Source organism: Sinocyclocheilus rhinocerous, unplaced genomic scaffold (genome assembly GCF_001515625.1).
Source record: "Sinocyclocheilus rhinocerous isolate Xijiao unplaced genomic scaffold, SAMN03320098_v1.1 scaffold82, whole genome shotgun sequence".
NCBI lineage: Eukaryota > Metazoa > Chordata > Actinopteri > Cypriniformes > Cyprinidae > Sinocyclocheilus > Sinocyclocheilus rhinocerous.
In genome coordinates, this window is record NW_015644168.1 from 1,058,791 (window position 1) to 1,075,632 (window position 16,842).

A 16,842-nucleotide genomic window follows, 5' to 3' on the forward strand; every position below is an offset into this window, starting at 1 on the left:
ATTTATTATTATTATTATTATTATCAATATTTAAAACAGGTGAGTACATTTTTTTCCAGGATTCTTTGATGAATAGAAAGATCCAAAGATCGGCATTTATCTGAAATAAAAAGCTTTTGTAACATTACCTATATATACATACAGTATAGGTCTACACACACACAGTTTAGTTTCCATTATAATTCTATCCTATACTGTGGAAAAAGCACTTTGACATTGGTGTGGATATAAAAAATACAGTTTTTATGATAGCAGCTAAAACATTAAAAATGCCACATGTTTCATATTTTCCTCGGCCTACATTTCATTTTAAAATCTGGATGAAATCCATGTTAATTGTCATACCATTTCATAATAGACCCACAGGAGGTGCACACACCCAGTTTGTATCCTTCAGTAGATGACAGCATGATGATCTCATTTCCGGTCGGTCCCTTCATCAATCAGCCGGTGGCGCGCTTGCTCGTGTTTTTAGAGCTCGCGCAGCATTCCACACGCGCTGAGAGCGGGATCAACGCGCACAACAACAACAGCTCGCGGACCGTTTACTGAGCTGTTTTCTGTTTAAGAGCCTCTTATAAGAATCCACAGCGTGATAATTTCAGCCCAAATCCCAGCAGAGAGTCACCGTGGAAGATGGGTTCAGTCCCGGCCGTATCTGTGCTCATTCTGGCCATCGCTGTTCCGAGTCTAGCCGGATACGTTGAGGTACGTGCGCACTAACGTTTCACCCTTGTTTTCATAATTATCTTGCGTCGTTTACTCCGATATTTATGTACCGAGACGTCTTTTTATTGTGATATCAATATTTCTGGGTAAGTAGTAGTTTACTAATAATGTTAAGCTTATAAAATCATTAACGTTAGTCTGTTGAGACACTTTCAAATTTCCGTGTCCCTTGTTGTGTAATATTTAGACTAATTGTATACCAGAAAAGACACTAATTCTAATTTAATATGAAATAGTAAATGAGTGTTATTTTGTAAATTGTCCCTGGATGGAGTTAAACAAATAAAAATGTCTTTCTTTAGACGAGCTGTGGAGGTTAAATGCCTTTATCTTTTCACTGTAGTATTTATCTCCGTTGTTTATTTCTGTTGTTGTATTGGAAAACTGAACCTCAAACAACATTGATTTGATCATAGTGTCAGTTTGAAGTCCTCAGTAGCTAATATCTGAATGTACACGTATGTTTTTAAAACCTTTAGATACCCTCAAATCTTTTTTTAACCAATAATGTTAGTTTCTGTTTTAATTTTTGCATTATTTCATGAACGCATGGATTATAACTGTGGTCTTACATTGGAGAATATCCACACTTTTCCTTGATGACAATTACAGAAGAGACCTTTTAAAGGTTTGCATCTACTCTGAGCTTTGGCTTGGTGGTGCAAAATGACAGAAAAACAAAAAATGAAAAGCATCAAGATGGGCAATCAGCTTCAAAATATTTGATCACACTATATAACCGAAATGATTCAGATCATTATACATATTCATCAGAAATGGCTTTCAGGTGTTTGGTCTGATCGGTGTTTCTGACAGGCTTTAGGTGATAAATCACTCCCCATGTTAAAGGACAAGTTTGTATTTGTCGGAGAACACTGCCATCAGGCTTGTGAAACGTGTCGGTTGCTTTCACAGTAGGCAAATTATGCAAATGAATTCATGTAAGAGAGTCAAGTTTATGGACTCAAAAGCTCTCACACCTTTCCTGGATGATCCCTATCTGGTTGCTTTAAACGTTACCTAATCACAGCTGCCCTTGTCCTAGAGGCGTTTTTGTGCTTTTACTTGTGCACCAAAGTCCTTTCCGATGGCATGCTCTTCCAATAAGAGCTCAGCCTGCAGGCATGAGATAACAAATTATGAAACAATTCTTTTCAGTGCCAGAAATAATGGCGGTGACTCACTGAAATAATAATCTCTTTGTTGCTAATTGATGCATTTAGAGAGAAAGGAGCTGCCTGTGGTTCACCATCATGAGGAGGTGCGGTGATGTTTATGGATATGCATAGATCAGCATTACTGTAGAAAATCAAAGAATCATTTTACCTTCAGATCAATATTATGACCCTATTGTATTTCTGTATATTCTGTTCTCTTTTGTCTTTGTTATACATTTGACTCCTTGTATCCTTGATTGTTTTGATCTGATAGCTCCTCAAGCGTACGATTACCGTGGTAAAATGTTATTTTGAGAGAGGTGTGTGTTTCCAGACTGTGTGCAGCTTTGTGTTTCTGGTCAGTGGGAGTTTGATGCTGAGCTAGTGAGTCTCGTTGACCTCAGACCTGATTTATAACCTGGCCGGAAAAGTTCTGCAGAGGATCTGCGCAGCCCTGAGCTCTCGCTAACTAAACTGCAGGAGAACTGCATGCATTGAAACCTTTAGTTTCTCCCTCCCAGTGCTGGTGATGGGAATTATTCCCTTGCTTTTGCCAGGTGTCATTGTATTTTGCAGGAGACAAAGGCAATGTGTTAAAATCACACTGGGCTGTCGGATCATTGATGCTTTGCTGTTAACTCTCTGAAGCTGGTGCAAGCTTGGATTTGGCTTTTTTTGTTTTTGTTTCCTCAGCTGTGGATATGTCCCTTTTTTTATTTTGTTACAGCCGTATGTTATATAACCATGACACACTGGCCCCGAGACCAAACTGAAACAATTTGCTTGGTTTTACCTGCATATTTTTAAATTAAGTGACTGAATATATTTATTAACATATTAAAATTTATCTACCAGATAAATTTGCGACATTTTTAAACTTCACAGTACCATTCAAAAGATTGATTGCTAATATTTCTTTTGAAAATTCTTTAATTCTCACCAAGAATCATCAAAAAAAAAAAAAAAAATGCAGTGAAAACAGTAAAATTGTGAAATATTATTAGTTAAAGTAAGTGCTCTATTTTAATATAGGAATAAATTCAATTTTATCATATGATGGCAAAGCTGAATTTTCCTTTGTATGTAACTTTTAGGGTTTGTTATTGTCATTAATTTAATAGTTGTAAATTGAACCAATATAATGCAACTCGATGTAAACTTGATACAAACGTCAAATTGGCAAGTGTTTGAATGTTAAAGTCATGGAGTCATTGTTTTTGCAACTAAAGCAGTGGCATTAATGTATAAAAATCACAGGACACTCTATATTGCACTTTTTTTGAGAAAAATGCAATGAGATATGCATACAATGCGTTTCTCCAGTCCCATTAAATTTTTTGGCTGTTGCATTGCATCTCCCTGTTTTTACCGACTTGCACCATGAGCGTTGCTTTTTTAAAACGGCATGTCAAGCAATAGTCCCTTTCACACAGTAATACAAGTAAATTGCCGTAAAATTATTGGAACGACTTTACCTGTAGATACAAAAACGCGCTGTTCACACAGGCAATGGCATTCTGTCTTTTTACTGGTAAAGCACCATTCACATATCATTTTCAAAATACCGGTAAATTCTGTGACCTCATTAATCGGAAATTACCTCTCCTCCCGGTATTGTGTTTGTAAACGGGGAAAGGGTATACACAGTCAGTGTTTTTATTGACGTTTTAATTTTTGTCAAACATTCACACTCATGCAGCTGCTTTTTGCCCAGAGACCTTGTATTAGATGAATTCAAACCGAACTACACAGTGCGGAGTAAATGTGTCATCTGCGTCAGAATGTTATGGTTGGCCCAGAGTCTTTAGTCACGGCTTTCTGAACTCGTACGTGCTCATAGTCTCGTTCTGCGTTCACACAGAGCACATTACTGGTTATTTACCGATAATGTTACAACTTCTCATACCGGTAAATTTCCAGAATGAATTTACCGGTACTTTTGAAAAGATCCTGTTCACACATGATCCCTTTACGGTACTTTACAGGGAAGACTGTATGTGTGGAAAGGGCTATAGGCAAACACCTCTTGAGACCCCGGTGTCAATTTGGTTGTGTTCTGTCTCACTTTTTTGAGAAGAATGATCATTATACTCAACAGAACTGGTCACATACAGGTTCTGTTGAGTAAGGGGTCGTTGGTGCAACCTGAATTGATGGCATAAATGCAGCATAGGTTCAAGCTTTGGCCTTGAGTTATCCTTATTGTTAAGCCCTGAACATTTTATCCATGTTTTCCAAAAGTGTATTTGATCAAATCCTGTTTTGTTAGCTTTCACGGTAGATTGTGTGTCAGTTGGCTCAGTGTGTCAGTTTTTGCTTGTACAGCTTTCATAATGACTGGCACTACCGCTCGTTTTTGTTGTCAAATGTGTAATTTAAAAGAACAAATTCAGGGAAAAAATGTTGTTTATTTGAAATGAGTTCATTTCTTGAACCATTAATTTAGAAATTAGTTCCTCTCCAATTCAAATGAATAAACTGCCCAACCCAAAGCCCAGCCTTGCTGATGTAACATGTTGCCAACTAATGCAACACAGGCATGCTGGAATTTGACTGGCGCCAAATCATATTTGTGCTGTGTTCAAAGCTTGCCTGCTTTTTCACAGTTTAGTGTTTTTACTGATTGTAGCACAAGCTTTGGCAAATACTAACATGAAGGAAGTGTTTATTTTAAATGCTTAAAGTAATGCCCTGTGTGCTCCAGTAACCTGCTGCTGGCACAGACATGACAGATTCAGATAATAACAAGAGTGATCTTCAAGCACATTAAAAACATGGCGTCCTTGGGAGTTACGCAACCCCAGTATTGTCACTGTATAGGTTTAAGAGAAATCTAAAAAGGAGCTTGTAAAATCTCAGTGGTTGAGTGGGAGTCTCTGTGCTCTTTTCCAAGCCGCTAAGATTTTAAACAAAAAGTGTTGTCTCTTCTCCAGGTTGCTGGAGGGCCCACCTTGCTCTTGTTATGCAGTCGGGCAGCACTGCCTCCTATGATGGGACTGTAGGCCCTTGTAATGATGCATTGCAAGGAGTAGTTGAACAAAAGGCTTAGTCAACATGAAATTTAATCTAATCGCATTCCTGCTCTTATTTGGCATGATTGATCAGTGCACGTTATAAAAAAAAAAAGGTTGTTTTTGTAGTCTTTTATCATAATAATGTGGTGCATCCCTGAAATTTTTGGCTTACCCATGTATATTTCTTGAAAGTAGGAAAATTGCCTTTATTTTTCTAAATTTTCCTAACTGTATTTTCTGCTGGAAACATTATTGGAATTTATTTCATTGATTTATGTTTTCTTAATTATTTACAATAGTTAAATTATTGTATTCAATTAATTTAGTTATCATTAAGTCTATTTTCAGTCTTTTTATATTATTATTATTATCTTATTTAAATATCTTTAGTTTGCCATGAATATAGCCTTTGCTGATATGTTGTAAAATGTTTAATGCAGAAAATAATAATAATAATAATCATCATAATAAACTTAGCTTTTTCTCTGACATCCAATCCATTCTAGTATGAACTGTTCACTTTTCACAATCAGTGTCCTGCCTTATATTTCTTCCCAATGAAAATCTTGTTTCCCTCATAATATTATAGATGTTAAATGAGTTGTGAGTGCCTTTGAGTGTTGCCTTTTATTTTATTTATTTTTTTCAAAATCTGGTTGGTTGTTCTGATCAAATCTTCCACCAGGTTAGAAACGACATTCCGTAAAGTCAAGGCACTGACTCTAAAGCAACATTTCTTTGGTTTTCGCACCCGTGTTTGGTTAACCACATGTAGTGGTTTTATGTGTGTTTGCGGGAATGTTTGCGGGGGTGATTCTGTCTGCAGCCTTTGATGGCACACAAGCCATTTGTATGCAGTCTTCATTGTGTGGATGTGTTAGCAGGGCTTTTAATAGCATGGATTGCTCACACCAGGAGTGATGAATGGATGTCGGTGAGGGGCTATTGTGAGCTCTGAATGGGTGCAACCATCCTGACCAGCACAAGGACCCGATTGGGACATAACCGCATGTGTGTTTATCAGATGCGACGACAGCCAGGCTGGAGATCAGATGTTAATTGCCACATTGTGCAGTTCTCTTGATGTGATGCTCCGTGGAAGCATACAGAGTAACTGTCATTTGTTTCTCTGTGCACAGAAACATTTATTTAAATTAATTATTTATTGCATTTATTTAAATGCAGCTGTATTTTATTTATTTGATAAATAGTACATTTTAAATCGTAAAGTAACATTAAAAGTGTTTTTAATTCTTTAATTCTTACTTTTTTAATTTGAAAGATTCTGTTTTCTACTTTTTTCTTTTGCGTTTATCATAGGTGTGCAGTCTGTTTGATGGATTTGTACTCTTGCGTTCACAATTTAAAAAAAAAATTTTTTTTAACCCCACATATTTTGGAGTGCATTTCTTTTTTTGAAGACTACAATTTATTTTTATTATTTTTTTAAGTGATGTGAGGAATATTCCATGCGTGGAAACAAAACAAACAAAAACAAAACATTTGGCATCCTAGACAAAATTCTGATCTTTTCCCTGCTTTTCACACATCACTCACCCTGCTAAGTCATGGCAGCACAAAACATTTTGGATGTGAATTCATATGCATGTCAGGTGTGGCAGAGCTTTATTGTTGGATTGCAGGCATTGATGATGGTCCTGTCAGCCATTTCCTGTTTCGTAAAGCCTGAGCTATGTTAGCGCCACCCTGATGCACATCCTCTGAGCTGAGAGCTTAGTGCTTAGAGAGACACTTTCAATTATTTTACCAGCCGCTCTCAGTCTCACCACAAATCCTCTTAGCTGTAAGACACACTGAGTGCTCGACAGAAGAGGAGAGAAGAGAACATGCTACAGCTGCAGATGCTCCGCCCGTCCATTACTGATATGATACATATATACGCAAACACGCTTTGATAGCCGCACCCTTGAGTGAGCTCAGACTGTGAGTCTGCACCTTAGTCACTGACATACTTTTAGAGATTGCACCCTTTATTCATAATCCTGCCCCCAATCTCTGGTGATCAGCAGGATTATTTGCATTGTCGACTAATAGGCTAAGATTTTAGGTGAAAATTAATTTTTGTACTTCTTTTGAAGCAATTTTTTGAGTTCAACGTGTCCTGTGGCGTGACAAATGGGTTTTTATAAAGTACAAATATTCTGTACTACTTCAATTAAAGTCATTTTAAATGGAGCTATTAAGTTATGTTGACACTTTGTTTCCAACAGTTAGACCATATGCCTGCATCTAAACAAAAATGTAAAATTATGTAAATGAAATTTGTTTGGTTGTTAATGTAATTACTAGTAGGAGTTGAAACTGTCCACTTGCCTTATTTGCTTCTTGTTGGGAAACGGATTAGTTTATATTTACGTGGAACCCAATTTTTTTATTTTTTGGTATTTTTTTAATCTGTAATATCTGTATATTATGTATTTATGTACAGTTCTTGATGAGAAGTGAAGACAACAGTCATACTTGAAACTGATAATAAAATGAAAAACATTATAGATGTTTTAATGGACAAAGTATGGTTTTTTTCTGTACCACCAATTTTTTACAAGTTGTAAAGTTGGATTCCAATTCCACTTATCAATTCTATTAGCCTACTTTTTTTTTCTATTGTTTTTTTTTTTTGATTTATTGCTTTGGCAGATGACTATTTGTCAGAATTTTTTAAACTCTAAAATTGTAAAATTTTTGTAAAAAAAAAAAAAAAAAAGAAAAGAAAACACATATTTAGGCTAAACAATTATATTCAAGAATAATACGATATACCTATGATAAAACATGAATATGAGCAAGCAAGCAAGCTCGTCAGGCAAGCCCTGCTCGCACGATGTCTTCGAATCTCTGTCTCCTGGGCGGCGCGTTCGCTCTAATTATCCAGCACGTATTCGTCCGTCTTCTCTTTGTACGAGAGAGCGAGGGGCACCGTTACCTCCCACGGCTCGGCTCATCACAAATTTAGACTCTCCACCATCAGAGAGTCATGGAAGTGGGCACATTTGCCCCTTCAGCATGAATGCCAGTAGTCCGTTCCACCTTTAACTGCACCATAGAGATTTGTCAGCTACTCTGCCGTTTGGAGATCATGATAGATTTTGTGGGTCTGAATATGTGCAAGTGTGTGTGCGCTTGTAAGCTCATTGCCTGCATCAGTAGTTGTGTTCAGATGGGTGTGACTCATCTCCTCTGCATGTGTTCACATATGAATAAAACATTCGCTATCCTATTCAAGAGCATGTTGTTCTCCATCACGCGCGCAAACAGATTTTTTTCCCCTTCCATTTCACCAAGTATGCTTATGGCCCATATCTGTGGCCATCTGTGTTTCTCTTGATGCTTGGATATTTGTGTCAAATTGGTTGAGAGAGATCAGTATGTGTGTGTGAATGTTAGTATGGATGTTCAGAGACTATTTGTCAGAATTTTTTAAACTCTACTTTTTTTTTTTTTTTTTACAAAAATTTTACAATTTTAAAGTAAATGTCTGTCACTTTTGATTAACTTATCAAAATTATATAGCATTTATTGATTCATTTAATGCATATTTAATGTATTAATTTCTTAAACACACACACGTTTACAGACCCCAAATGGTTATTTTGGTGGAACTGGTTATCAATTATCGACTTCTAATTTTAAGTCGCCAACGTTTCATTTTGTCTAAAATCTGTACCTTGTTGTTTGAAAAAGTGCATATTTTGTTGATACCCCCTCCCTATAGTTTCTTGCTTTCTTTGTGTCTGAGTTTGTGTGCGTCTCTCTTATCTGTCTGTCTGCCACTGGCTCCTTCTCTTTCTGTAAATGTCTCTCTTATCTCCTCCTGTGTGTCATGTCTGAGCATGTCTGCGGCTTCAGGTCCCTCTTCAGGACCGGCTGCGTTAGAGGAAGTTAAATATAGCGAGCTCGTCAGGCAAGCCCCGCTCGCACGATCTCTCTGAATCGCTGTCTCCTGGGCGGCGCGTTCGCTCTAATTATCCAGCCCGTATTCGTCAGTCTTCTCTTTGTATGAGAGAGAGCGAGAGGCACCGTTACCTCCCACTGCTCGGCTCGGCTCATCACAAATTTAGACTCTCCACCATCAGAGAGTCATGGAAGTGGGCACATTTGCCCCTTCAGCATGAATGCCAGTAGTCCGTTCCACCTTTAACTGCACCATAGAGATTTGTCAGCTACTCTGCCGTTTGGAGATCATGATAGATTTTGTGGGTCTGAATATGTGCAAGTGTGTGTGCGCTTGTAAGCTCATTGCCTGCATCAGTAGTTGTGTTCAGATGGGTGTGACTCATCTCCTCTGCATGTGTTCACATATGAATAAAACATTCGCTATCCTATTCAAGAGCATGTTGTTCTCCATCACGCGCGCAAACAGATTTTTTTCCCCTTCCATTTCACCAAGTATGCTTATGGCCCATATCTGTGGCCATCTGTGTTTCTCTTGATGCTTGGATATTTGTGTCAAATTGGTTGAGAGAGATCAGTATGTGTGTGTGAATGTTAGTATGGATGTTCAGAATGGCATGCTGCCTGCCATTTTTGAAAGTAATATGACTGATTGTAAGCGGATGTACTACATTTGCCCCAATGCACAGAGAGCATCCAGAATATCATATTCCATAATGCAGGGTTTCCTAAATGGGGATTAATGAAAAGCTAATAATTAAATGTAATTAAATTGTAAATAATTACATTTAAAATAAAGGGGCTGCAAATATTATCAATTGCAAATTTTTTTTTTTTTGGCGTTTTTGCCTTTTATTTTTGATAGGACAGTGTTTAGACAGGAAATGAAGTGGGAGAGAGAGGGGGGGGACTGGATCAGGAAAGGTCCGCGAGATGGGACTCGAACTCAGGATGCCCGTAGCGCAACAACGCTATATGTCGGCGTGCTGCTACAAGGCTATTGGCGCAGATGTCAATTGCAAACACTTAACTCAAATGAAAAATGTCTAAATATAAATAAATAAATATATATGTGTGTGTGGTATCGCTTTAATTTACATGATCAAATGCGCTTGTAAATTTTGTGTGGGAGATGACTGGAGGCTCGGTGTCCTCATTTGAATTCAGCTCAGGCTTTGACTCATAGCCCCTCCTGTGTTGTGGTCTTTATTTGAGTTCTAAGAGCAGGTCTCATTGAGAAGGACATTCAGAGACGGCCTGACTCAGTCATTCAGGTCAGTGATAGCGGGCCAGCCATTGACGCTTGAGCAGCGGTCTTTAGGTAGTTTATTTGTGTGTGTTGAGTACTTTTATCTGGCTGAGGAATGACCAATCATTAGCAGATTTTTTGTTCTAGGTAGTTTTCCCAGTGCCTCCCTCTCTTTTTCTGCCCACGTAAACCGTATAATCTCTGCCAACATTTCTATTTTGACTGTGTTGGCAGGTTGGTGCTGGTTAGCAGGCCTTCTGTCTAAAGCATCTGGAGTTTTATTATTACCTAACTATTTAGATAATACATGACCAGTGCCAAGAACAACAAAGCTGTGCATACATACTGACACCACCTACCATTCAACATGATCCAGTAGGAAACTGATTATTTTGAAAAATTGAAAAACTAGCTTAGTGATCGTTGGAATGGTAAGTTGTAAGTTGTTTCAAGAAAAACTGCTGTAAAGTGGGAATGGCAGTTGTAGCCACCGAGGAAGCCATTATGGATCTTTTATTAAATGTAATGGACTGCTGAACTTTCTGAGCTTTGTAATATTGAGAAATATTATTGCGATTTAAAATAACTGTTGCCTTTTTGAATATATTTTAAAGGGGTCATATGATGCAATTTCATTTTTTCCTTTCTCTTTGGAGTGTTACAAGCTCTTGGTGCATAAAGAAGATCTGTAAAGTTGCAAAGACTAAAGTCTCAAATCCAAAGAGATATTCTTTATAAAAGTTAAGAGTCAGCCACACCTACCTAAAACGGCTCGTTCGAACACGCCCCCACATAGCAAAGCTGAATGTTCAGCATCATTACTCCAGTCTTCCGTGTCACATGATCCTTCAGAAATCATTCTAATATGCTGGTTTGCTGCTCAAGAAACATTTCTTATCAATGTTAAAAACCGTTGTGCTGCTTAAGATTTTCTTTACTGTCACTTTTGATCAACTTATGGTGTCCATGCTGAATAGAAGTACCGTATTGGCCCGAATATAAGACAACCCTGATTATAAGACGACCCCCCTTTTTCCAGGTGTACCTTTTGGGGAAAAGGCTTTTTAAAAACCAAATCTTGTTTTTTCTCAGTAAATTTCTTAAAAGAAATCTTACTAACCCCAAACTTTTGAGCAGTAGTTTAGTTGTGCAAGTGGTTAACACGTATGATGTAGAACATGCAGATGGAAGTGAATCACTTCCTAACAAAGTCGCATGATTGTTTAGGATCAATTCTTAGATGTTTAACTGTGTTTCCCTCATAGTTTATGTGCATATATTATAACCAGATAAAACACATATGCTCTTTTTTTTTTTTTTTTTTTTTTTTTTAAAAGCAGAATCATAAAATTCACAAAAAAGATGTGAATGGAAACAATGTTGACTACAGCCCGACCAATATATCGTTTTATTATCGTTATTTTTATAATTTTTATTTATTATTACCGATATTATCGGCCGATATGAGCCTGTCGCAGCAGCAATATCGGTATCTGCGAATATGCCGCCGATATGAACTTCTTTTTTTTTTTACAGAACATATAATGCAGATGAAATGCTTCTGAATGGTGTAATTACTTAGTTTGTCCAGCAGAGCAGAGCTCCATTGTTTGCTACTGGCGACCCAGGTCAGTGTAGAGATTCTATTGTATTTTGTCACGCCGCTCGCGTCCGGTGTAGAATAGAACCCATTATAATCAGTGATGTTGTCTACACTGGATGCAGTAAACTGATGCCTCGTTCTATTTATGACGTGCTGACACAAAGTTCAAATGATTTTGATGAAATGACGCAATGCTAAGTAAATAAACAACATTGTCCCCGTCACAATGAGCTTATATTCGTTTGCTACATTAGTAGAGCCCTATGATTTCCGCGATGCAGAAAACATGGACGGAAACGCGGAATCCAGTCATAAAAACGGAATTTAGTGTATAACATGGAATTTCATGGAATTTGTCTTATTTGTGATGAATAAATAAAAAACAGGTCAGTGCATATATATAGACTGTGTCTGTGAATATTAAACTGCAAAAAGACTTATTTCAGAAATTCTGTTGTGTATTTACATTAAGGCATAAAATATTCATTTAATCTATCTTTTAAGTAATGAAAATTAAACAAATAAATTTTTTGGGAAAATAAAGGTCATTTAATATTACAATTAAAACATTGAAGAAATATTGTATGATTATTCCTTAAAAATAAGGTAAATAAGATAAATAACATAAGGCTATTTAGTTTGTTTAATAAAAGAACAAGGTATAGACCTGTTCTATCGGAAAGGTAACTTTAAATTACTTCTGTTGTGATCTGGGGCTATAGAGAAAATATAATTAAATAAAATTAATTTAAAATATAATTAAATTTAAAATTAATTAGGGCCGCCCCCCTAAAATAATGGCAGGGGAAACACTGTAGTGTATTCTATATACAGTACCAGTCAAAAGTTTGGACACACGAATGGGAAGTGTGTCCAAACCTTTGACTATACTGTACTATAATATAGCCTACACATAAAGAATATCGGCCGATATATCGATATCGGTCTTTTTTTTAACTCCGTAATATCGGCATCGGCCTCCAAAAAACCCATATCGGTCGGTCTCTAATGTTGGCTGTTCTACGATACACTTAAAAATAAAGGTTCTGTATTGGTGTCTGGTTCTATGAAGAACCTTTAACACCCATGGGATCTTTTCATGGTACAAAAGCTTCTTTATGGTGTAAAAAGGTTTTTTTAGATTATAAAAATGTTCTTTGCACTAAAAAAATGGTTCCTTTTGAGAACTGTTCTTTGAAGAACCCAAAATGTTTCTTCTATGGCATCATATGCCTTTTATTTTTAGGAGTATAGTGGAAAGTAGCAGCTCAGCATTGTATTTACTCTTATTGTGTGATTTGTTTCTCGTCTTAAGTGATCTGATCGAATTGGTCTTATGAGGCAGAGCGGGGGAAGAGGATGAAAATGTCAGATCAGGAGAGGTGAGCAGAGAGATCAGTGTGCTGTAACCGTATACACCCCAGAGACCCGGATCCGCACTGCTGAACCACCAAAAGTACTGCCAACACTGATGCAGCACTTTTGGGGAAAAATGGATAGAGGGAGAGAATGGGATTGGCTGCACAGTGAAAATCAAAGCATCCTGAATTCTGACCTCAAGATATCTGGAGCCTCTGAAAAGTTCAGAGATCGGCGGCTTCCAATGAGTCTGATATCAGCAGCTTCTGATATGGGTCTGGATTTTTGGTTTATTGGTGGCAGTGACCGTGGAGAAGTCTCCAATCTGAAATCACCGCTGGCAGGGTTTCTCTACTCTGTCCCGTATGATGAAGAAGAGAACAGGATGAGATGAAGTGCCTGCAGCAGGATGCCTGTCATGGAGAGATATACGATGTCCTCGCAAGTGGGAGGGAATGTGGGAAGGTTGGAAGGTGTAGAAAAAAGGGGTTGATGCAATGTACCATGGAGAATTTTGCACACACTCAAATGCAGTGGAAGTTCAATCTCTGGGGAAGTAACTGCACAGCTCATGGCTGCCACAGCCCTTATTGTTACTTCTACCTGTTCTGCAAATAGAACAGTACTAATAAAAGTGGTGTGACCAAGTTCTTACTTTCCAGCCTGCACCAGTACAGCTCTTATTGTGAAACTTGTAATAGATGCAGTAGCACAGTTAGAAATAGCTCACACTTGGGCTTTAGAGCAATCTTATTTCAGATTTTTAACCGGTGGATGATGGAATCCCATAGACATGCTTGGATGTGGAATATTTTGATTAGGAAATAACTGAAACAACCTATATTTAACAACTTTTTGATTACCTAGGTATCCCAAAGCAACACTATTGGACACCTAAAGCCCAAAGTAAACTTAATTTTTTACATGTACGCTAGGCATGGTAAGTGCATACTGTACGTGCACAGCCAGATTTTTCTGTGTGCTCAGCTTGCACATGCACCTTGAATTTTTTTAACAAATTAGTTGGTCTACAAGATGGCATTTTATTGCAGTCGAAAAAGACACGCAACTCTAGTTTACATGAATACAAAGATGTTTGTATAGCTCATACTTTTTGGAGGGCAAGTAATATCCCAATTACTGCTTTTTTATTATTAGTAAGGTAGTTAAGTTTATAAGCTTTAGAAGTACTGATAAACAACCAATATAGTAATCAGAGGCGGACAGTAGTGAAGTATTTTTACTTTGCTTTAAAAATACTTTTGCAAGTGTCTGTATTTTATCAGTGTTTTTCTTTAGAAAACTTTACTTCACAACATTCCAAAGCATAATATTGTACGTTTTACTGCACTACGTTTCATATAAATATAATTTAATACTTAATTACATTAGAAATCTATTACTTTCTTTCTTTCTTTTACTCAAGTAAAAGTAATTCAAAGATTTACTTGAGTACAAGAAAGTACTGCATTTTTAATGTTCTTAAGTGAAATGTAGTGCAATGAAAAGTATGACATTATGCTTTGGAATGTAGTGAAGTAAAGTTTTCCAAAGAAAAACACTCTGCTAAACTTCAGATACTTTTTAAATTTACTTGAGTAAAGTAAAAATACTTCACTACTGTCCGCCTCTGCTAGTAATATGCATGCTAATAAGCAACTAGTTAATAGTGAGAATTGGTCCCTGAAATGTCTTCAAAGTGTACATTTTCATCTAGATTAGATTACTGAGATGTCGCTAAAACGCTTCTTGTTAATATGTGGTTTCGTCAGATATCGGCTTGTTAGGGTGCGCTGTTTCCTGCATGCAACAAACACAAGCTGTGATGTCCAGTTTGAGGAAAAACTGACTCTTGTGAACTGGTTATTTTTAATGAGTCCGTTTAAAAGTTTCATGAAACTGCTTCAAACTTGCTTGTGAACTAGTGATTTGAATCAATTTCTTAATCGGGGAATAATTTAGAGCAGTAGGCTTCACTATTTTTTTTCATGGGAGCCGCACTGATAGGGCAAAGTCAATCGGAGAGCCACTTTTACCGCAAAGTATCAAAAGTTACATCCAGTCATAAATAGCATGTCTTGTAAGGTAGTTAAGTTTATAAGCTTTAGAAGTACTGATAAACAACCAATATAGTAATCAGAGGCGGACAGTAGTGAAGTATTTTTACTTTGCTTTAAAAATACTTTTGCAAGTGTCTGTATTTTATCAGTGTTTTTCTTTAGAAAACTTTACTTCACAACATTCCAAAGCATAATATTGTACGTTTTACTGCACTACGTTTCATATAAATATAATTTAATACTTAATTACATTAGAAATCTATTACTTTCTTTCTTTCTTTTACTCAAGTAAAAGTAATTCAAAGATTTACTTGAGTACAAGAAAGTACTGCATTTTTAATGTTCTTAAGTGAAATGTAGTGCAATGAAAAGTATGACATTATGCTTTGGAATGTAGTGAAGTAAAGTTTTCCAAAGAAAAACACTCTGCTAAACTTCAGATACTTTTTAAATTTACTTGAGTAAAGTAAAAATACTTCACTACTGTCCGCCTCTGCTAGTAATATGCATGCTAATAAGCAACTAGTTAATAGTGAGAATTGGTCCCTGAAATGTCTTCAAAGTGTACATTTTCATCTAGATTAGATTACTGAGATGTCGCTAAAACGCTTCTTGTTAATATGTGGTTTCGTCAGATATCGGCTTGTTAGGGTGCGCTGTTTCCTGCATGCAACAAACACAAGCTGTGATGTCCAGTTTGAGGAAAAACTGACTCTTGTGAACTGGTTATTTTTAATGAGTCCGTTTAAAAGTTTCATGAAACTGCTTCAAACTTGCTTGTGAACTAGTGATTTGAATCAATTTCTTAATCGGGGAATAATTTAGAGCAGTAGGCTTCACTATTTTTTTTCATGGGAGCCGCACTGATAGGGCAAAGTCAATCGGAGAGCCACTTTTACCGCAAAGTATCAAAAGTAACATCCAGTCATAAATAGCATGTCTTTTTATCAATCTGTCATATGCAATGCAATACAAAAGGGGCTATCATTCTTTATCATTTACCAGTCAAATTTGTAACTCAGACAAGATGATAAAAAAAAAGCAGGATTATCTTAATGCTGGAAAGACCTTAAGTTATTTTATTTTTTTATACTAGCCCATCATGTATCTAACCGTCCAAGTGCACATTTTAGCATTAAGAGCTGTTAAGATTAAAACTGGCAACTCCGCAGTGAGTCAGTGTCATGGATTTAGGACAGGGCAAGTGTAAATGTCTTTTCTAGTCTATATTTCCATCTTGTAATGCCGCCGTTTTAGGTATTTAAAAAAAAATATATATAAATTATTTGTAATAGAGCAGACACTGTCTGACCGTGTCTACGCCGGACGTGACAGTTGTCATGCCACGCCCCGCTGCGCTAAAAAAAAGTCTACACTTGACGCGACAAAGCGACAGTTGCAAATCATTTGAACATTGTGTCAGTACAGTTCGTCATAAATAGAACGAGGCATCAGTTTACTGATGGGGATCGTGTCACATCGCATGTTAGAGCCACAACTTACTTCTAAGTTCCCAGCTGACTCTCTCACTAAACTGCGATTCCAAAATATGGTGCTTCAAACAGAATGCAGATGTCTAAATGTATTGCATACTGAAATACAGTAAAAGATCTCCATAAGCTTGGCATAAACTCAGCACATTTTCTTCTTGAAGATACGCTCAATCTTTTTCTTTTTAAACAGCTGACTCGGATCCCAACAGATTGTTGTTTATCACGGTCCTCATTGAGAGGCTTTTCATTATTAGTTGCTAATTATA

At 36.9% G+C, this 16,842-nt stretch overlaps 1 protein-coding gene across 4 annotated transcripts in view; it reads left to right on the forward strand.

Moving 5' to 3' along the window:
* The first annotated feature begins 422 nt into the window (after nucleotides 1-422).
* The window catches only part of aplp2 (amyloid beta (A4) precursor-like protein 2), a 99,941-nt gene continuing 83,521 nt past the window's right edge, over nucleotides 423-16,842 (forward strand). For 3 of the 4 annotated variants that reach the window (XM_016575734.1, XM_016575736.1, XM_016575735.1), the window contains exon 1: nucleotides 425-708. In XM_016575734.1, coding sequence (XP_016431220.1) covers nucleotides 637-708 — 72 coding nt within the window. In that variant the 5' untranslated portion in view covers nucleotides 425-636. Of the gene's footprint in view, nucleotides 709-16,842 lie in introns of all 4 variants that reach the window. The other variant, XM_016575737.1, reaches the window with a different exon arrangement.